Genomic DNA, 22,901 nt, shown 5'->3' on the forward strand with positions numbered 1-22,901 from the left:
CGTTTCAAAAGTGCTTATTAATTAGGCCTACTTGAAATAAATGAAATGAAATGAATTGATTTTGATTTTGATTTATTTAGATAATACTAACTTAACATAAAAAAGACGGTGGTAATAAGTTAATTACAGGTATGTATTTAGTTTCAATTAGTAGGAATTTTAAAATATGAAACCTGCAAACTTTCTTTTTCTTTTATTGTTTTTTTATATAATTGTTTAACGCGGTTTAAATAGTGTTTATTTATATAAAAATAAAATATAAATCTATTTCTATAACTCCGTAAGCCTAAAAATTAAGATTATCTTACAATTAAACTTGCTCAGTTTTTGTATGTAACTGATTCATCTTCTTCTTTCTTGACTGCTTGGATGAGGACCAATGACATGACAGCATTTACCACCTGAACAATTAATGATGTTGACATTAAAAATACTCTCACAGTCTGCAGAAGTGTCAGGGTTATGGATAGAGATGAGCGAGGTTAAGGATAAAAGTTGTTGCCAAATAATATAGTTAACCAGAAGTCCTGCTTGTAGTTCCCACGAGAGGTGGCAAAACCACTCTAGGCATTTTTATAAATTTAAAATTCATATAAAAAATTTCGGAACCGACAGGATTTGAACCTGCAACTCTCTGGCAATTGCGTCCTGAGCGCTTTTTCCAATTAAGCTTCGGCTCTCCTACCGTTGATGCCGAAATTAGTATATGCCTTTTTTTACATCAATCTTGCAGTTTCGATCTACTTTTTCAAAGGTCCATATTACAATCAGACACGTTTGAAGCAAGAGATTGTTTTTTTTTTATAATTTTATAATTTTTATTAGTGTTTTTCCCTACACTTGGAGGAATTATCAATTGTATAAATTTAAAATGCATATAAAATTTTTCAGAACCGACAGGATTTGAACTCTAGGCATTCTTTTTGTCTCTATATTATATTAATATTCTATCACTGAATATCATAAAACCTTTATGAAAATTGGTGAGAGTCCTACGTTTACTTATTCTGCTGAAATAATTTGCAAATTATTGGGGATTATTAATTTCAGATATTCTCTCGTCTGTTTTGGTGAAAAGCTTCAATCTAGCCTTGTTACCTACCGACAAAGACTTTTACGTATCAAATCTCTTAGTAGTATAGGTTAAATATTCCCCCTAGCCTTCATACCCCTAATAGACCCTCCAGAATTAGGCTATCAAATGCAAAAAAAAGAAAAGCCCACTACCATGTTAGGTAACATCAAATTACCACCAGGTGAATTTGCAATCAAGGACAAATTTTTAATAAAAAAAAATAGGTCTATCTTAGGAGGAAAAAACTTACGCAAATCATACATGAAGCGAGAACAATGCCTGCCAACCAACCCGTCTTGCTCTCCAGAAACCACGTAAGCTCGTCTACGCAACCATGGAAGTGCGCGTTGCCAGTGACGGAGTCACGGCACTCTGATGGCAAAGGCTTATTGAGGTTGAGGAAGTCCATTGGGCCATCAGCACCGCAGCAACCAATCTGAATAGAAAACCAAGTGGGAGGTCATCTTAATTGGAAAATGCGAGAAGATTTTTTAGCGTATAGAATATTGTTTTAAAATTAAAGTTGGCAGCATATTTTATTAAATTTTTTTTTTTTTAAATATGCTGCTAACTTAAATATATAAAACAATTTAGTTACGGACAAGTCACTCTGCGTCGAAAGATATCCTGGCTTCAACCCTTGATGCAAATGTCACTCGATAATGGATGGTTTTGTATATTCTTCCGCAGTTTCGAAAGTGTTGTAGTATCTAACAGTTGAATATGTTTATTTTCTTAATTTTAGATCGATTTAGATTGAATTTTAATCTCTTAACTCTATCTCTTTTAATTATATCTATCTTAATCTTACAGTGCTAGTCGAACAAGGCAAAATTTTGGTCTATTTGTCAGTTAGTTAGTTTTGGTTATATCTTTTATATCTGTGTTTTGTTCAACGTCCGATAGATCTACGAAGCTATTCCGGCATTTGATTTGTACGCACGTCACTTGCAGTGCGACTGCTCCCTATGCTTCACTTCCATTCCGTCGTCGGCTGTCCATTTGTCTACAGTTTGATATTTTTTGTTACTCGTTCTGATTTTTGTAGCACTTTACAATTCGGGTCAACGTTTGCCTACTTACTTGAAGCTAGCTAATTTTTCGGATGGATTGCTAGAGAGAATGGTATGGAGAGAATAGTAATGGACTGGAGAGAAATGGTCATGTAACGTAGAAGGACAACAATCTGTTAAAACAGAGTTAACATTTGTATGGAAAGACATCAGTACAGGAACACCAAAGAGGATGAATTTTGTCTGAACAAAATACAAGTAGCAGTAGATAGCGAGATGACTGCTAATAGAATGAGTGGAAAAAGAAGACATGCTGTGTTGTCCTCTCTTAAAGCAACATATGGGAAAAGAGTAACTTAGCAAGAGGAAATATTGTTAATGTTTTACATTGCCCAGTTTTTAAAATAGTGAACTTACCCCTTCCTGCACCATCCTAAGAATTTCCCGGCTCCCTTCGTGTTGAGGGTTATTCATAAGCCTTAGGATGACGTCTTTGATGAGAGGCTGGATGCTGGAGTCGTACGTAGAGAAATCCAAAACAACACATGCGCCTACCAATCCAAGTACGAAAGATGATATCTGAGATATTATGTACTGGAAAACAAAAGAAAAATAAATAATTCGTTTTTAAAAGTTAGATGGAAGATTTTCCATTCAAATAAGGTTAGTTTATAACAAGATTGATGCTCAATTTAGTGGCTTTGAATCCGAATAAGTTTATTTTGAAACAATATTTTTTTCTATATATAATATGAAAAATGCGAAATATATTGTAATGTACATTGTACTCTGTTATACATTTGTTCTTATGGTGGTTTCAACCCCTGCCCTGATTTAAACGAAATTTGTCACACATAAAGCTTGCAGCCCCGAAGCGAACATCGGGTGCTTTTTATCCCGAAAAACCGTGGTGTTAACAAACTTGGTTACCTACTTAACAGCAAAAGCCCATCTTAAAAAAAATTGCATAGAGATAGCTTGCATCCAGGAGATAGACGAAGGATCTTTTTTGATCGGGAAAATAACCAGCACCCGTGGGATTCATATAAACTGAATCAAACGACAACGACGTTGCGGTCAAAACCATTTATTACCTAAACAGTTAAACCTTTTTTATTAGTTATAGAACTTTTGTAACAGAGCGCGTCCGGGGAAGTACTATCGCCAAGCTTATTTCTGCCGCTAAGTAGCATTGTTCGCAGTGCTGTGTTTTAGTTCAAACGGCGATGTTGCCGGTGTGATAACAGTTAGGTACATAAGGCTTAATCTGACTACGCCTCAAATTGATGGAATTAGGCGGAATGTTGTGGGAGGTGTTTCTTGCATGCCCTGTTTATAGCCGATAGTATTCCACTTATGAATAATATCGGCCCATCTGCTTGGTCCATCAATTATAATTACATTAAAAAAATATTAATTTAATCATACTCTTAAATACCATAAGACAATCCTGTTAAAACTACCCTGTACTTAATCCTTACTTATATGAATACATACCGCATATAAAAGCTTAACGTTTTCCATGAGCGCTGAACCGCATCCAAGAAATGCTACGACCATGATGACTAGTGAACCGATAAGTATTATGTAGATACCGATAAAGTACTTTTGCAGTTGGAGAATACTCATCCACTCGTTGAATCCGGGCTCGATGCATATCCAAAGGCATAAGGCGAATACTGAAGCACCGAACAACTGGAAAGAAGATATAAAAATATAATAATATACTTTATTGGGCAAAAAGAACTTAGTACAATTATATTGGTATACAAATAGACAAATTAGTTATCAGTTAAATAATCTGAATTACTACAGCAATCTGTGGTTAGATAAAAAAATTATCGATATGTAGGAAGTGAAAGACTTCTGCCCCTATACTAAGATTTAACCTGTATTATAGGAGGCAGTGTTCTTCAAGTGCAACAGTTAAGAATAGGTATATAATTTTAATTATCTTTATGATAACAGTGAAAAAATGTTTAGGTATAGTTTTAGGTTAATATATAGCAATACAGTTCTTGTTATAATGATAGTAAAATGACGGTATCATACTATGATTATGATTATAAGGATTTATAGATGGTTAATCTACATATATATATATATATATATAAAAGAGAAAGTGTGTGGGTATGTTCCGTATAGGCTCCGAAACGGCTGGACCGATTTCAATGAAACTTTCAGGGAATCTCCGGATTGACCTGGCGAGTAATCCTGTAAAGTTTGGTGATGATCGGAGCACTCCTATTTTTGAACTGTCAAACTGTCAAATACAGCTTTTATTTACAATGATGATTTTCTATTGTTGGGTGTACATGGGTGTAGATATTGATCTTCACCCGCTCAAGAAGAGTATAGAAGAGAATGAATACGGAGAGAAATAAATTATTTAATATATTATGAAACTTAAATTAATAATTTAATGATGTAAGCTTATTGTTTAAATAAAATAAAGCAAAATCTAGCCCGGCGAAGCGGGCTGGGTACGCTAGTGTTTAATAAACATTTCATGACCTCCCTGGCGCAGCATTGAGCGATGCGGTTTGAGGGGAGAGAAAGAGATTTGAGAATTTATAACTTTTTCTCTATTCTCGACTGCCTTCACGGCTTCGGCCGAGGCTACTTACCACCCTGCCCACTAAGATGTACCAATTTAGCGTTCCAGTTCGATGTCGCGTGGAAACTGATTAGGGGTATGGGATTAATATAACTGTTATACCCCTAACCGGTTAGCCCGTTACCATCTTAGACTGTAGTCAAGAACTTGTAGTAGTATAAAAATAAAAAAAAAATAAAAAACCACTGGAACGGATGGATCATATTGTGAAGAAGCCAGAAGATGTTTATTATTATTTTATAAACGTTGCTCTGCTTTCAACCAATTATTAAATTACAATAAAGGAAAACTTTACGTGGTAGATACTGAGTGAGTTATTAATTAAATTTATACAATATTTCACTAAATAATAAATACGAATAATAATATAAGTAAGTAAGCCACTTAAGACAGGGTCTTTACAGTCAATTGATATACACACAAGTGTCGTTCAAACTGTATGTTTAAATTAGTTTCATCTGGTTCGACACCATTAGTACTCGCTTTAAGTATTTACGTTAAATTTAAAAAGACAATCGCAATGTACGTTATTGCGACAACTGTGTTACTCTTAAATATATTCAAGTGCCAATGTCAGATAGTGATGAGAAAAATTTATAACCTGCTCAGTTTAACTGCATTCTACGCCTTGCATCGAAAAAGATTTTCAGGAAATTCTCCTGAATTCTTTATAATAAGCTCATTAAGATCGTCGCTCAGGCACCACCTGACGACGTATCTACTATCCCGAACGCATGAAGCGAGCTAGCGAAATAAATTTAATTTGAATTGTAAAATAATCTTAAATTGAAAATTATTTTTACTCTATTTATTTTATTTTTTATAACCTGAGTTTTTATTTGTTTTGTTTATAATATCTTAAACTTAATTTTGTAATTGCCCAGAAAATGCTTATATTTATATTTATTCGTAATTACCTTGATCTTATACTAGCTTTTGGAACCCTCGAAGCTTTAGTTAATATTTTCAGAAAGTGTTTATCACTATCATATCATTGCAGTGTAATAAAAATGCCCCCATTATTTACCCTTTTGAGTATGGGAAGTTTTGATTTCTAAAGGCATATAACCATCATGTAGTTCCACCACTCTTTCTAACTTCCTACCCAATCCATGTCAAATAATCTGTTACTTTAAAAAGTTGGACCTACCTTCGTAGCCACTTTTAATTTGAAATATTATAGAGAAAATTAGATTTTTTTAACTTTATGTATCAAACTTCGCGAACTGCTTCCTTTCAGAGCAAAATTAAGCTCTAGAAACTTGTATAAAAAGGCAGATGCTCCACATAATTTTAGATGGACAGACGAATTATGGCCTCGGGTCGGTAATTTTGTAGAGTTACCCCTCTCCTAGAGCTATGTCCATATGGGTGCTTTTCACTCAGAACAGGACCAGTTAAAGTTATAGCGTAAATTGTCATTTTATATATATATTAAAGAGTTTTTACCTATCCTTCATCATCATCATATCAACCCATTACCAGCCCACTAATTGGTATGATTATGATTACACATATAATTTGTTTCGATAAAGGAGACGAATTAAAAACTGTACAATTTTATATATATTTTTACCATTACGAGAATTCGTGTGATTTTATACAAGTCCTTTTAGTGAATATCCATTTTTCAAAGCAGAACTTCATCGCCCGTAGATGGGAGTTCACGTACATTCTCGAGTGTTCATTTTGAATATGAACACTTCGGTGTAACTTTATATGTTTCATATTTCGCGACAACGAGACACCCGTGTCGTCTAGTTTTACGTGCACTACAAGTTAGCCTTTGATTGCCAGTGTGGCAATTGATGATGCAGCCCGAGATGGTAGCGGGATAACCTGTTAGGAGTAGGTATAGCACTTAAATTTATCCCATAACTGTGTCAGTTATTGCACAATCGCACCGGGATATTAAACCGCTTGTCTGCGCGTCTTTGCTACTAGGATAACATAGCTATGTTATCGATCGAACAGTTAATGCCGACCACCTGATCAGACCAGTGAAAACACAAAAAATATTGATTCACAAATCCCTAAGACACGGGATGGATAAAGAAGCTATCCTAAAAAAACCCGGTACCTATAAACCCAATACTAGCTTCTGGAACAATCCGGAAATAAAACCTTAGGCTCGTGATATTCTGTGGTTGCCAAAACTTAAAATTCTAAAGTTACTTATTTTCCATGTACTTATACAATTTTCTAAACAAAATAATTAGAAACAATGCAATTCGTTTTAAGTTTTTTCATAAGTGAACAGTTTCTTACATTGGAGAATAATTCTTTAAATATAACGTACTCGCAGCTAAACCAACGGGGCAGTCTTGTTAGTCAAATAATATCTTCTTTTAAACGTCAATAAAATTCTAAAATAAATTATCGGATTAAAACAATTATGGTTTCAATTGTGAACAAGCCTTAACAGCTTTATCTAAAGCAAACATTAGCGGCACGTGGCGTCAGCAGTAAATCGTCTTACTCTACACAACTTGCCCGATACAGCGTTATTAAAGCTAGGTTAATTAGGAAAAGTATTAAACATTAACTATTCGGGTGCGATATAAATGCCATACTGCTTTAGTGTTATGATTTTCACTGTCTTTGTTTGTTTGTACGTTGGCTTTCTTGTTTTCTTTAGAAGGCAAAATACTTTTAACAAATTAGTTGTCTTTGTTTTAGTCTTGTAATAGTAGAGATTATTGTGACAGTGCTCGTCCGGGGAAGTACTAACGCTGTGCTTATTTGTGTCGCTAAGCATAATTTTTTCGGTCTGAAAGGCGTGATTGCCGGTGTAATTACTGTTACATGAAGCTTAACACCTACGCCTCAAATTGATGGACACAGGGCGGCATGTTGCAGGAGGATACGTGCTCATTGCGTAACCTGTGAAGTGTTGCTCTGTTTATAAGCGATGGATCTGTTTATAACCCTCAATGATTACAAAAAAAAATTATTACCGTTGACCAAATCTATGATAAGCTTATGATAATTGTTACACGGCGGATAATATGATTGGCAAATAGTATTTTTATAATTTTTAAAATTTTTTTTTTTTAATATGCAATTTAAATTTATAATATTGATAATTTCTTCAAGTGTAGGTAAAAACACTAATAATAATTATAAAAATATAAAAAAGCAATGTGTCATCTCTTGTTTCGAACGTGTCTCATTGTAATATGGACCTTTGAGAAAGTAGATCGAAATTGCAACGTTTCCTACTAGATGACGCTACAATCCTATAAGACTGATGTGAAATGGGTATACTAATTTCGGCATCGATGGTAGGAGAGCCATAGCTTAATTGGTGAAAGCACTCAGGACGCAATTGCCCGAGAGTCGCAGGTTCAATCCTGTCGGTTCCGAATTTTTTTATATGCATTTTAAATTTATAATATTGGCAAATAGTAATCGAATTATTGTTTAAAATGCCCTAAGCAAAACTACTTTGGTGGGTTCCGAGACAAGTTTGACAGCTATATGACACATAAAGTGTTATGGCAAAAAGCTAAGAAGCAGAAACCCATCCAGAAGTAAATAAAATACAACTAAAATGGTACGGGCACCCCCTCTCATAAGAAAGAGGATTTTAGTTTATAGACACATAGCAGGTAGTTTATAGAAACATGGAGTTCTTTACGATTATTATCACTTGTTAGTGATAAAAAGAGGGACCGATGGCATGATGTAATACTGGATTCGGACATAACTAAAACATTTATTTTAGGAAACTTCTAGTGCCTTTCCCACGGAATTTAAAAAATAAAAATGTTTTCTGTATTACAGTGGTTACATATAAAATCAATGCTTTATTACCTATGCAGGCATTACTGCACATTCGATGTTGATAGCTAAACATATAAGCCCGGTAAAATAAACGACAGCCAGATTTGAGAACACAGATGTTTGAGAAAACTCAAACGAATTCGTGGACATCAGCCAGTTTGTATAAATTTCACTGCATTAATTAGGCATAACATAACAACTATAAAATGAAATGCAAGCAATAACAACGTAATGCCTACTTATTTAATGAATTAATTTACTTTGCACAGTGTTCAATGAATAATTTGACGGGTCATACACATTATTTTGAATTGAACGCTTATATTTTGTTTGAAGTTCAATATACGCAGTATTTTTTTTAAAACATCGAAAGCCCCTATAACATTTTCGATCTATAGTAACTATGGTTCGAAATAAATATATTCTAAGCCGTATTTGAAATTTACTAAACTAGTAATAAAATAACAAAAACATTAATTTGCGTTTGGAAGTGATCAAATTTTGTATTTTTTATTTTATTTTTGCTATTTGAATATTTTTTCCGGTGCAGCGAACGACGGCAGTTAATTTAATTTATACCGCCTCCGCAACGCACCGGTTACACTCGGTATAAACTGCTAATATGGGCTTCTTAAACACAAAAATATTAATTAAAATTTTCTTGATACCTAGCTTTTTACCAATGCATATAATTGAGTGGACATTTTAACTGGGGTACAATTTTATAATATTGTATTAGTGTTTTTACCTACTCTTGGAGGAATTATCAATTTTATAAATTTAAAATGCATATAAAAATTTTCGGAAGCGTCAGGACCAACTAAGCTACGGCTCTCCTACCGTCTATGCCGAAATTAGTATATGCCTTATACATCAGTCTTATACCGAATGTTACGCCAACTAGTAGGAAACATTTGAGTTTTAATTTTTTTCATATGCATTATATTTTAAATTTATAAATTTGTTACACAAAAAAAAGTCACCTTGTAAATAAGTTAACTTGGTCGTGTAAATACGTACTAATTGGTGCTACTGTACATAAAACTCTAAACTAAACTAATACGAGAAGTGTTAAAACAGCACCATGCTTTTCCTAGGCAAATATTGCGAAAAGGACAGCACTACCTATAGATCTTTCAATTAGGTATAAGTGTTGAGATTTAGGTACAGTAGAATTGGCGCCATTGGATAACTAAGCCATTCATCACAGAATTACAGAACCTTTATTCAGCCATTATTGCATGTAGTGCTTTGTGTCCAAAAACAGTGAAAACGTCCCGCGAACATCTCACTTTACATCAGCGAAATGATGATATGGGGTATCATTATTTTAACCAAATTTAAATGAATTTTTGATAATATTAGTCGTGTACACGGTATCTGTATGTTCTTAATTCTGTTTCTAACAAATAAGTATTTGTATTAAGAAATTTTCCATACAGGCCTCTATTTAGATAATTGGCCGTATCCACCATTGAACCCAAAGACCTACTTATACTCTGAGGGAGCACTATCACTGGCATGTAACAAACGTTAAAGCCCGCCGACCCACATTGAAGCAGCATGGTAGGAATATGCTCTAAAACCATATTTGTTACGAGACAGGAAGCCTGTCCCTAGTTATATATTAAGCTGAGAATCAACATTATTTTACGGTTTAACAATCCTTAGAATTTTTCTGTTTTGTGAGAGATAAGAGCAAAGTGGCCTGCTTCCAAGCAGCCTTGTCGGAACCATGGAATCGTGTAGTCACCACAAGTAGTTAAATGTGCTTAAATATATTGTTTAAACTTAGGTAAAGGTAGATCTAATATTACCTTTGGTATCATGTTATAAAAGCATATACTCATCCCCATCACCACAAACTTACTTAATATTATAAATATGAATGTAAGTTTGTTTGTTACGCTTTCACGCAAAAACTACTTAACCGATCCTCATGAAACTTTGCACACTTGGAAGTATTAGAAGTAATATAGAATACTTTTTGTCCCGACATTAAGCTCGGTTCCTTTGGGAGAGGGGATGAAAGTGTTTGACGATTTTACACCATAACTCTGACAAATTATAACAGTATTAATTAATTATTTTTGTACTATAGAGGTTAAATTATATATATGTTTAATTTTGCACAAACTTTGTGTAGATCTGATGAATGTAGTTGGAGATTGAGGACAGAACTCCTCAGCGGACAGCAGCAAACCCCTCATTTAAGGCTTAGTGATACTTTAAGTTTTTTTAGAACAACAACTAAATTGAATGCCACATCAAAAAACAAAATCAAACGCAGACAAAGTCGCGGGCAATAGCTAGTATAATATATAGCGCCTATATATATGAATTTTGTACGGAGATGACATGTCACCACCCGATTGGCAACTGTCAGAAAAATACACAATACTATGGAACTGTGGATGGCGGCTTTGGAAAGCGTAAGTGAAAAAGTGTAAAACAAACAGGCTGTAGTGTGATCATACAAAGCGGTAAGCATAATAAATTGACGCGTCGATTCGAAGCCAAAAATACTGTACGTCAAGCGTCATTCAAAATTTTGTACACTCGTTAAGGTGTCCCTGCACGGATGGGTATAATTGCTTGCACCGTCGCGTCGAGGTCAATCCCAATAATTGACTTTTGGAAATGCGCCAATATTGCACTCATATTAAAATGACACCTTGCAATTTTACTCTGTATTCTCTTTATAACGTGTGTATTTGTGTATAGAATAGCTAATGTCATATTCAAAATTCATTATTTCAAAAAAGTGGGCCAGTTATAAGTTTAAGCAGTTTTGGAATATAAAGTTTGTCTGTTGTGTGTTTTTTCTTTAAAAAGTCTCAGTATCTGTCCGGAAATGAAAACTACCATGTTATTTTAAATAATAAGAAATAAATACACTACGACAATAATACATCGCCATCTAACCCCAAAGTAAGTGTAGCTTGTGTCATGGGTGCTAAGATGACTGATGAGTATTTTTAGGAATAATATACATAAATATAGATACTTAGAATATAAATTTACATACACTCAAACACCGAGAAACATTCATGTTCATCACACAAACATTTTCCGGTTGTTGGAATCGGATTCACTGCCTTGGACTCAAAAAGCGAGGTCGCTGCCCACCCTGTTAAAGCTCGACAAACCGAGTTTTTTATCTTAATATTTTATAAAGTGATAACAGATGGTCTACCTAATGGTATTTGGTGAACCATCGCTTATAAACAGAATGACACTTCGCAAAGCATGCAAGGAAATTGTCCTAATAAGACTGTATAATCACCCCCACGCATAACCTCTGTCCTAAAAAGCTCTACCAGTACTATGGGAGCAGCGTGGTGGGCTTATGCTGCAGAATCTTTACTTTTAACAGAGCGGATCTGCGCCCAGTAGTCGGACGCTAAAAATTTATAGAATGATAAATCAATATGATTTAGAACCTCTTAAATATACGCTGACTTAAGTATAACTTGGCTCTTAACCAATCATTTAAAGTGTATGTAAATAAACAATTTATAAGCGAGAGATTTGTCCCGGAAATGCGTAAAGGAGATAGAATTGAATGTAAGGAAGATATTCAAGTCCCTCAAGTGCGCGTCGTGGTTCAATCGCGGAAAAATTTCCCGTTTTGGAACGCCTTTGAGGCCTTATTATTTAAGCTTCATGGTCTCAGAGGAGTCGATAGCAAGTCTGTACAGATACGTGTGACAGTAGAAGATATCTTTGTCACCAATATAATTTACTATAATTTAATAAATTACACAGTTATAATAATAACGATGAACTTTTATTTCCATTAACCAAAAGTAATTTGTAGTTTGTAATATTACATACTGAATAGTAGATTATGCGTCAAGTATGATTATATAGCATTTTAAAGACGGGCATAATAAGGCGCGTGAGCTCAAAGCAACCGCGCTTAGAAAGCTGAGAGTGTAACAATAAATGTACGATACGCGTTTCATACGATGATTATTGCTCACTTGCTAGGAAAAAAACAGGATAAACTTCTAAATACATTTTCATAAAATAACTATTATTATTTTTATTTATTATTATTTTTATTTATTACATAAAGTTTCCAAAAAAAATAAAAAATACTTATAGCATAGCATAGCTATCTAGCTGATCTAGCATCAGAAAACCACCCAGGTTTGTAATATATGCTAACAGAGAATTAAGTCTAGATACGTTAACTACAGAATAATGTTCTGTTGCCAGTTTATAAATTGGTTGCCAGTTTACCATGTTGTGTATAAAAATGATCATAAGTTACTTAAAAAGAAGGACTCCAGTTTTTTCTTAATATTACGAGGAGCCTATATAACTGAGCCTTTTTTGCTGTGTTTCCACTGTGAGAAAGCAGCCTTTAGTGCCTTAATCTAGCCTTAATGTAGCTTTAATCGTTCTAGGCTAAATAAAGTCATCTATATTGATATTATAAATGCAACAATAACAGTCAGTAAGTGTAATAAACAGATAAATAGATCGCAGGGCATTTAAGAATTACGTCCAACAAAGATCTGTTCTTAACCTGAGGCCTTGGTGTTTAGCCTCATGAGCCTCATGAACACAGCAATGCCAGCTTCGTGGCAAAAATAAACATCCTCCATGTTTTTTGCCGCGAAGCTAGTACTTCTTCGGAAAAGCTGTGTCAAAAAAAGCTCTCCTAATAATAATCTAAGTTTGGTTAATCCAAATAAGTATTCGTGATGAATTTTTGGCACATGGGTAAATAGTTTGCAACATCTTATAACAGATATTTAATATAACTGGTACCTTTACGAAAGATGAAAAAAAAAATTTAACTCAACATGGCTTCATTGCTGATCTTAGCTAAATTTTGTAGAGAACTGGAATCCTAGTGATTCAATAAGGATTATTTCTTTTTCGGGAAGAGAAACGGTTTCTTAGGGCTTGAAAAATACGAATGAATTCGCGGGCGGGATATTGAATTTTGAAATGTATATTAATTATCTTCGTTTACATTGTATCACTTATCGGGGTGTATAATAGCGGTAAATTCTACAACTACAACGTGTATGATTCTACCGTACGATTTAGGAACAAATTGGTTAACTATGAAAGCTCAGTTAATTAGCAAATGAAGTAGACATCTACGTTGTTTTTATTAATTGCTTCATCATTTATTGGCCAAGTGCGGATCGATACACTTCATACGCCTTTGGAACATTATGGAGAACTTTCAGGCATGCAGGTGCAGTCATATTTTAATTGCTTAAATTAAAAACGCACGTAACTCCAAAAAGTAAGGGACGCGTGCCGGAGACCGAACCCCGAAAAGTTGACCGAAGCTCGAAGAACTAGACCGAAGCTCGAACAGCGGTTATTATTAATTTGATTACTTTGATCAAATACGCAGAGCATACATAAACCAGTTTTTCAGTTATTTTATGGAATAGTACGAAAAAAAAAAAATAGATAAATATAGAACCCTGTCTAGTTAAAAATTTAATTAGATTTACTTATATGTAAAATGATCCATTTTATTGGAATAGGATAAAGAGAGGTATATAATTGCAGAATATTATGTTCTTTGTGTGAAACTGAGATTTCCAAAGAATACTAACTAGTATTCCTAAAAAACTAGTCTACGCATAATTGTTATGTTCGTATAGCAAATTATTACTAATATAATAAAATAATTTTTTAATGGTATTGTAACGTTTCTAAATGTATAATTAATATCAATTTTTAGCCTTGACAGCTGATATTGGCGCCGTCAGTATGTCGCCAAACTTAAAATTTGCGAAAGATTCGTCCTGAGATTGTTAGAAATAAAACCCGCGACTTAAGATATTCATGTCCCTCGAGAAAATACTATATGTACGTTGAGTTTGGATCGTGTGAAAAGGGCCCGTTTTGGAACATTGCAAAGCTCTCTAATATTTTTGTACAGGTCCCGGAATTGACAGAGGTGATATTTGTGATGATCTCTGAATATAATAATGACACAAACAAGCACTTTCTTTAATCTTTGTGGTTTGGCCTGTAACGTGCAATAGGCGTTTAAGTTATTATTATGATAAAACAATTAATCTTTAGTGTTAATTAGGTACATAAAGAGTCTATGAAAAAACGTCTTGGGTGTCAGGAATAAAAAATTGTTCTTTCTAAAAAATATAAAAATAACATTATTTCAGCCATCCGGGCTCATAATTATTGTTTGTAACAAAAATCACTTTAATTCTATATTGTGTAATCTAGACTTGGGAAATAATTTTTGGATATTCGAATCACTGTCGCCCTAAACAATTGGAAACAGCACAGCAGTGATTGACATATCTGCAGTCAAACCTTCTTACGATCATCTTCAGTACACGGCTGGTGCTCCCACGCAACCTTCTCACCAGGGAAACATCCCTGATGCGCTACAAAAGCGGGCAGCTTTATCAACACCTTGAATGCATTACTTAGGAACCGTCAAACGTGTTCTTCTTATACTAGTTACTTCGATAAAAATTACAAAGTACGAGGTAGTTAGCTTCTCTAGCGAACGGTATATAAAGTAGGTATGTATTTTTGTAGTCACTTATATGTTTGACTCAATTTCATTCGAATTAAAAAGTAAGTTGCCGTTGTAAACTGGAAAAGGAACTTAACGTGCATTACAAAAAGTCTCGTTCCCAAGTTAAAAATGTCGAGAGTCATCGAAATTTTGAACATTGGTCACAGGTTTACACAGAAGGAAAATAATTGCTCAACCCAACCGCGCCGCGGCTTGCCCCAATAATTGACTTTTGGAACTGTGCCAACATGTCGCTCACTTCTGGATTTTGTTCCATTTCTGTAACAGAACTTGCGGCATACCTAAGCAACATTTATCTTTAGTTATAAGTGTTTTATTTTCAAGAGTTTACAAATATTAATAAATTCGCTGTTAAACCAATTTGGTGGAATATTTTATGTTCTATGTACAAAATGTATCCTAATGCTAGTTCAATGCAAATTTCACCTCGGTAAGTTAAGCTGTCAAGCCGTACACAAATGCTATTTTTTTAATCCCGCAGGTAATACATTATCATAATAGGTTCTGGGATATACATTATCTATGTATATATCCTATCCATATACTATGTATATATCCAGGATGCCAGCTACATGCGTGCCAAACAAACAAAAAGACAATTTAGGTAGTATGGATGTTGGCTCTGCATTTAGATACAAACTGTATAACATAGGCTTTTATTCGTGATTTAGGATCAGATAACTCAGCCTGAAGGGTCGCATCAGGTTCTCAGTATAATTAAACTGTTTAATAAATATTTACAGTCTGTCATAGTTGACTTCATAACTATCTTAACAACCTTTCATCTTTAGATAACAAAGGTTGTTCGGGAATAGTTAACAAACCAACTACAAACAAACCAATTTACTAATATAATATATATTATTATAATATACCTAGTACTGCCATCTCTATACTAAAAGAACCACCGATGAGATCTGTACCTAGGAGATTAATAATAAGGCTAACGATGAAGACATCTTAGCTTTTAGGCAATGTACGTACCTAAAGACAGGTATTAAATTTAACGACTTAAATATTCAAGTGCGACGTCACAGCCTCACTTAGAAAGTCACCCTCGGCCAAGAAGACGAACGCGGTGTGAGTTTTTATGACGCTATAAATTTTTAACATCACAAAAAGTCTGTTTTTGTGTTGCAAAGAGCCAAAACATGGAGTACGTATTATGCGATAGGAATACAAATGAGTGAGTACGCTGATGATGTAGACAATTGCTAATATAAAAACTAACGCTTTTCAACAGACCTCTCCAAAAATGGGAGGTTAACAAATCTGTACATAAACTTTTTTTAACTAGCTGTTGTATGCGTTAGTTTTTTTAGAACCCTAGGGACCGGTTTTTTTCTTGGACTATAAAGTGAGTTCTTTTCCAGGATGCATTCAGTATGAATTTCTTTTATAAAAAAAAAGTCTTGTTATTTCTGAAAAGTGACATTACACTGTGAAACCAAATACATGTGATTCGACAACGTCGCGTAGTCAGGTCAGTGACCGCACGATAGAGTCGTGATTCGCGCGCTTTTGCTTATTTTACAATACAGAGTAGTAACAAATAGAGTCTCTATGGAAAATATTGAATATTTAATATTTCACAAAAATCGAGTTAAAAAAAGTCGCACAACAAAAGTTTTTAGTTTTAATGTAAACAACGACATACCGAGAGCTTTCTGGTATTTTTAATAAGCACTGTATACAAAAGTTATTCAAGATTAATTAAACCGTTTAAATGTAACGAAAGCTATTTTATACTTGCCCTGCTTGAATGTTCTATAATGATTTTCCGGAGTAACAAGCATGCAAGCTTCATATTATGTGTTATATTTATTACTATGAATGCAGTCATTGAAGTTGACAAACAAACAAACATATAGACGCACATTTGCAGCTTTAATCTCAGTATGGAATTACTGAGAGTATAGCTTAACTTAATAAAAAGATCGTTTATAATATATAAAAAGCTGATAAAAACGATTAGTATAAGTATAATAAGAAAATTATTAGAATAAGTAATAACGCTCAAGAGTTCGTGTGATTGTTTGAACCCGCTAATCTCTGGAACTATTAGATTTCAGTCAGCTTTGAGAAATCCGTAAATACGCACGTAAAAAGAAACGTAAATTGAACTAACGTGCGCACTCTATTGCTCATCATAAGGTTAGACGTACATGATAATGTAAGCTAGTGCTAAATTAATTTATATATTTGAATAGCAACCCTACATCGGTAAATGCAGCGTTTGACGACCCTCAACGAGTTGGGCATACGACAATCAACGAGTAGCTGGGTGTTGCTCAACATGACCCAGGACTGTGGACTCCTCCTGCTGGATATGTGACTCATATCCAGCAGGAGACGGCAATCGTTTGATGTGATGATGATACTGATAGACTGGCTCACAAAAATATATATGCAATTAAAAGTTTTACTTTTTCAACAGAATATTCATTTATATTAAACCGTTGGTAAATTGACAAGTTGTTGACATATTGATAAATTACTTTTGGTGTGTGATTACAGTCCAGAGTATTGTATGATTTTTTCCGCAGCAAACCGCACAAACGTACAAGTCAACTTTCCGCGTCATTTGCCAACGCCCTAATGGATTGCGAACAGTGTTGTTGTGTCGACAAAGGTTCTTGCAGACGGTATAATGACACAGAGATGTGGATCTTTTTTGCTTGCGGAATTATGTAGCTTTGCAAAGAACTCTTGATGGGCTCTAGTGTGACGACTCGTAGTTTCTACTTGATTATTTGCATCTTAACCTTTGCTTTGAATTCTAGGAGTTGTTATGATATAAAATATATTTTTCACTTTTCATGCTCTTAAAGTCGTAAGGCTATGCGTAGGTAGAGTAAAATAATTGTATGCACTTGTGCATAAAATTGAATTTTTATATAATTTTGTTTTATGAGTTATTTTGTCTTAATAGAAATAATTTATTTTTTTTATAATATTTTCGGTCATAAAACTCATCTTGTCGGACCTGAGATCTCTTACAAATTTCTTTGCAATCGAAATGAAAAGCAGAGTGTGTAACGCGGTCATAAACTCCATTATATTCTCGCCTTAAATATCTACCCTCGCCTTCGGCTTGGGCGATAACCATCTGGGTTAAAATATATTGTATTATGTCTTTGTAGCACAATCAACTATTTCATTTCGCCGATATCGGAATTAAGGGCCGCTGCTCAGTGTAATTTTTTTTTTATATTTATGTCTTTTTTGCATTGTCATCTATTTATTGGTTTTGCGCACCAAAACCAAAAAGTAGGTGATTTATTTAGACGCAATTATCGTCACTGGCCTAAAACAAGTTGATTTTGAATGGATTTCAAAGAACTTGCCGTCACGTCACCCACGTGTCACCGTTTGCTGGAACGATAATTAGTCACAATAATGTCACGTTTCTGGTATAAGAGTCACTACAACCAGACATACTTGACGTTGCAAAAGTGCTAATAAAGTAGGACAACTTGAAATAAATGAATTATGAATTTTTGAATTTTCTGCAGTGGGTGTTCTTACATATATACCTACACTTAGCTCTCAACTTAGTGACTTGAAGAATTATGAGCAGACATGTCTGTCTGGTGTTAATCTGTGGGTCAAAGTTATAAAAATTACTTCGAAGAGGCTCAAGCTGGATTATGTATGTCGCCGTGTTAGGCAGTTATCATGTTTGACCACCGATTGGCGCAGTGAGCAGCGATCCTACTCTTTGAGTCCAAAGCCGTGGGTTCGATTCCCATGAACATGAATATTTTTCAGTACATATAAAATGTATATTATAAGTATTTTTTTTTATTAATGTATATTATTTATAAAAATATTCAGTCATCTTAGTACGCATAAAACAAGCTACACGTAACTACTTTGGGGCTAAATGGCAATGTGTGGATTGTTGTAGTTACATTAATTATTATTACGTGTAGTGTAGCAGTGGACGACCTCCTCGGCGCAACGGTACGCACTGTTAATTAAAGTAGGAGGCCCCGGGTTCGATTCCCGGCTAGACAATTTGGGAATTTATAATTTCTGAATTTTCTCTGGTCTGGTCTGGTGGGAGGCTTTGGCCATGGCTAGTTATTACCGACAAAGACGTGCCGCTAAGCGATTTAGTGTTCCGGTACGATGTCGCGTAGAAACCAATTAGTGGTATAATAAAGCAAACATGTACATCTCCGCATTTATATTAGTTTAGCTTGCACCACATAGCTACACGAGTTAATAGTAATTGAACCGCGGGGAAAAGCCATTAAATTTATTTAAGCAGTATTAGATTTATTTTTTATAAGTACTGATATTTTTTAAGTTTAAGTTTGTAATAATATACATACTTATTTCATATAGGCGCTGATTTTTGTAAATTTAAGTTTATACCAATGTACATACGAGTGTTTGAGTAACAACATTTTATGATAAACTTCGTAAATCCCAAAAGACAACCAAAATGAAAATCCTAGAGCTTAACAGAGAAACACCGACACCAGACAAGCACTGTTAAATATTTTACAAGTTTGAAAGAGGTAGAAAAGTTTGCTCGATAGTTGATGTACTGCAATTTGTCAGCTCTACAGAGGTTATATTTCCAGCCAGACGTTTCTAGGATATCTGAAATACTTACTCCACGTTTCTTGGAGAAAAATATCTTCAAACAAGTTTTCAATACATTTTCTAGGAAAGTGGCTCTAATTTCGCCGTTGTCAAAACTTTAAAGTAGACTACGTAGTATGATAGACTAACTTTAAAGAAAAATATTACCACATAGTTTGTCTACAATGTCTGTGGGGTAATAATTTCAGTGTCTATTAGTGATGAGTATTCGGTAGAACAGTTTCTTTTGTGTATTTTTAAACCCCGACGCAAAAACGAAAGGGTGTGATTAGTTTGTCTTGTTTATGTGTGTGTGTGTGTGGGTGTGTGGGTGTGTGTATGTCTGTGGCATCGTATTTCCAGAACGGATGAACCGATTCTGATTTCGTTCTTTTTTATGTCTTGAAAATCGGTCTAAGATGGCTGCCACCAGAAAATAAGGGTACCAAATAAAAGGCTTTGACTAGTAGAGTAATGCACACTATATTAAAAGTCTAAACTTTTAAATTACATATATATTTATTAACTGAGTTTAAACACTGAATGAATGGGTTCATAGCCCATTTTATATGCCACTACAAGTTATACCTTGACTGTGATTTCACCTGATACTAATGATGATGCCATCTGAGATGGTAAAGTAGCTAGCCTGATACGAATAGCAGACCATGACTTTGTAGTTTTATGGATAGAGTAGCAAATAGCGATCGTTCTGTTTAGATAATTCTCAATAACTTAACTGGATATTTTGTTGAAACGTTAATTTAATACGAAGTGATTCACGGTATGACTCGCTTGTACTTGGAAAACAGGACAAGCGATGATAACACACTGATAAAATAATTCTTCATGCGTAGACCCTTTATTACAGTTAATCAGATATGAAATTATTTTAGAAATTCGACTACTTTTTGACTAAATCATGTTTTAACCGCTCAATCTATATTTAATCAAAGTGTCTGTGTGTGGTTTCGAAATAACTACATGTTATGAATGTTGGTATTAGATTAATAATTATACTTATGAAAAACTAAATGTAAAGGCATTTTACCCCTAAGTAGAGGATGAATAAGGGATTTTTTTATTAGAGCTACACGCGGTCGAACTTATGAAAAAACTAAAGTAGCATTATAAAGTAAGTCCGTTGAACAGCGTGGGTTTCTTTGGAAGGATAACCTCATAAGATAACGGTGAAACCAATTTGAGTGGAAATCCGTATAAATAGACGACGTATATTAGTGGTAATCGAACAGTTGCCAATGTAAGGTTAAAATTAATTTATACATAATAATATGCTGTCTTTTGGTGAAGGTATAGTAATACTTAAATCCAAACAAGACAATTTTACTCCATTTAATGATTAAATAAAACTACTTAAAGATACTTTTCTAGGTGAGGCAGTGCCCATATGAGAGTCTTATCTAAAAAGAACGATCGCTATTTGCTACTCTAACTATAAAACTACAATGTCAAAGAAAACCTAAAGTAGTCCCGCTGTATCTACGCATTTAAAGTTTTTTTTACCTTTTGACTTTCAAATTTAGTTTAGTTTAGAGATTTTTGTACATTAAAGTAGCCCAATATATAAATAACTAAAAATATATAAACAGGCCGCCTTTGTTGCACAAATTTAAATGACTTGTACATTTGTTCTCTTTTATTTATTTCTTGTGTGCAATAAAGTATTTTGATTGATTGATTGACTATAGTGCACTTTGTTCAAGGAATAGTAAAAGTCTTGTGCGAACCGAATTAAAAACTATCAAAGTTAAGTAAAATATAACACTATGATTCTATTTGCAACATTAATAACTGCTGGTTTTTTGTAAATGCACTGCAGAATTACTACTAGGTTTTAAAATACTGCTATCCTTTTTAGGTGAGACAGTGCCAATATGAGAGCACTACCTTTTTTCTTTCAAATTTAGATTAGTTTAGAGATTGTTGTACATCCAAGTAGCCCAATATCATAATAAATAACAAAAATGCTTGCGGTAAAACTTAAAAAAATGGCCGCCTCTTGTGAGGGATAACGTCACGCTACAAACCAACATTAGTAATTTTAACTTGCAACACTCTTCTAGTAGTTCTCAATATGTATTCTGTATTGTAAAAGATGGCACCTCAAACCACGTCTAAGTATGTGTAAATATATACATGACTCATAAAATACACACTACATTCTTGTATCTCTTTCATTGTGTTAAGAAAGCAAACATCACAAATCCCGATATCCAATTCCGCAGTTGCATTCTAGACTGACCGAAATCTAGTGTGGAACAGTAAATACGTAAAGCTAATTTAAAGTAAACAAGAGAAATAGAACTGGACGGTACCAACGCCAATATCCAATACACACCCATAGTACAATGTTGAAGCAGAACAAAGTATACTTGATGCAATAAATCTGTGACTCGAGTTTTCCAACCGCCGGCCCTTGGCCGTCGCCTCTTCCAACCCCCGGCATAGCACTTTAATATTTCACTTCACTACAAACAGGAAAACTATTACTAGAACGTAGGGTTGTCCACTCGGAGATCGGATCGTTACTGGTATGTTATCAGCAAGATAAAGTGTTACACATAGCTAGGTTATCTATATTTGCCGAGATAAAGGTTCGAAAAGATACGCGTTTGGTTTGCTTTTCAGTTGCCACACCTGTATATTTTTACACTGTCAAAAACAACTGTTTATAATCGTTAGAGACACACTTAGGTACTTTCTAACGTTTATTTTTCTATATTCAATCTATCTGTAATCAATTGATAAGTTCCTTAGCAAAGTTGTTAATAATTGTATGGATATTTTTGGACAAAAACAACATTGCTAAGTTTCCATAGACTACGGATAGATTGAATACAGAAAAATCACATAATTTAATAGCAATTTTTCATTTGTATTTAGATAACTAACTACTAACCTGAAGAAAATTATTTTTAGAGATTTCCAACATACTGGGAGTACTTTTTGATTTTGTTTTTTACAAAATAAACGTATCGTTAAGATGTACAGTGATAACGATATTTTAAACGTGCAAGAAAGTAAGAAAATTATAAGTTAAAATACTTTTGAAAAAACTCAATAGACAGAAAAGTAGTTATTTTAAATTTCAGCTACGCGAGAACAGGACATTACAGCCCAAGAATCTTACTAAGAAACGTAGCATTAAGTCGAAATAGTATAGTTTTTAATATAGTGAAGTTTTTCGATTTTTAACATTATCTATGCCGACGTTATGTCACAGTTGCTAATAATACCTAA

General features: G+C 34.1%; 1 protein-coding gene across 1 annotated transcript; it reads right to left on the minus strand.

Moving 5' to 3' along the window:
* Positions 1 to 225: 225 nt before the first annotated feature.
* Positions 226 to 22,173, minus strand: LOC120623795 (tetraspanin-2A). Its single transcript, XM_039890040.1, has 5 exons — positions 22,000 to 22,173; positions 3,586 to 3,783; positions 2,506 to 2,682; positions 1,326 to 1,511; positions 226 to 401 (listed from the first exon to the last, which is right to left on the minus strand). Exons 1-5 carry the CDS (start codon positions 22,105 to 22,107, stop codon positions 321 to 323), a joined length of 750 nt encoding a protein of 249 aa, XP_039745974.1. The 5' UTR covers positions 22,108 to 22,173; the 3' UTR covers positions 226 to 320.
* Between the last annotated feature and the right edge of the window lie 728 nt (positions 22,174 to 22,901).

This window comes from Pararge aegeria, chromosome 5 (genome assembly GCF_905163445.1).
Source record: "Pararge aegeria chromosome 5, ilParAegt1.1, whole genome shotgun sequence".
NCBI classification, from domain to species: Eukaryota; Metazoa; Arthropoda; class Insecta; order Lepidoptera; family Nymphalidae; genus Pararge; species Pararge aegeria.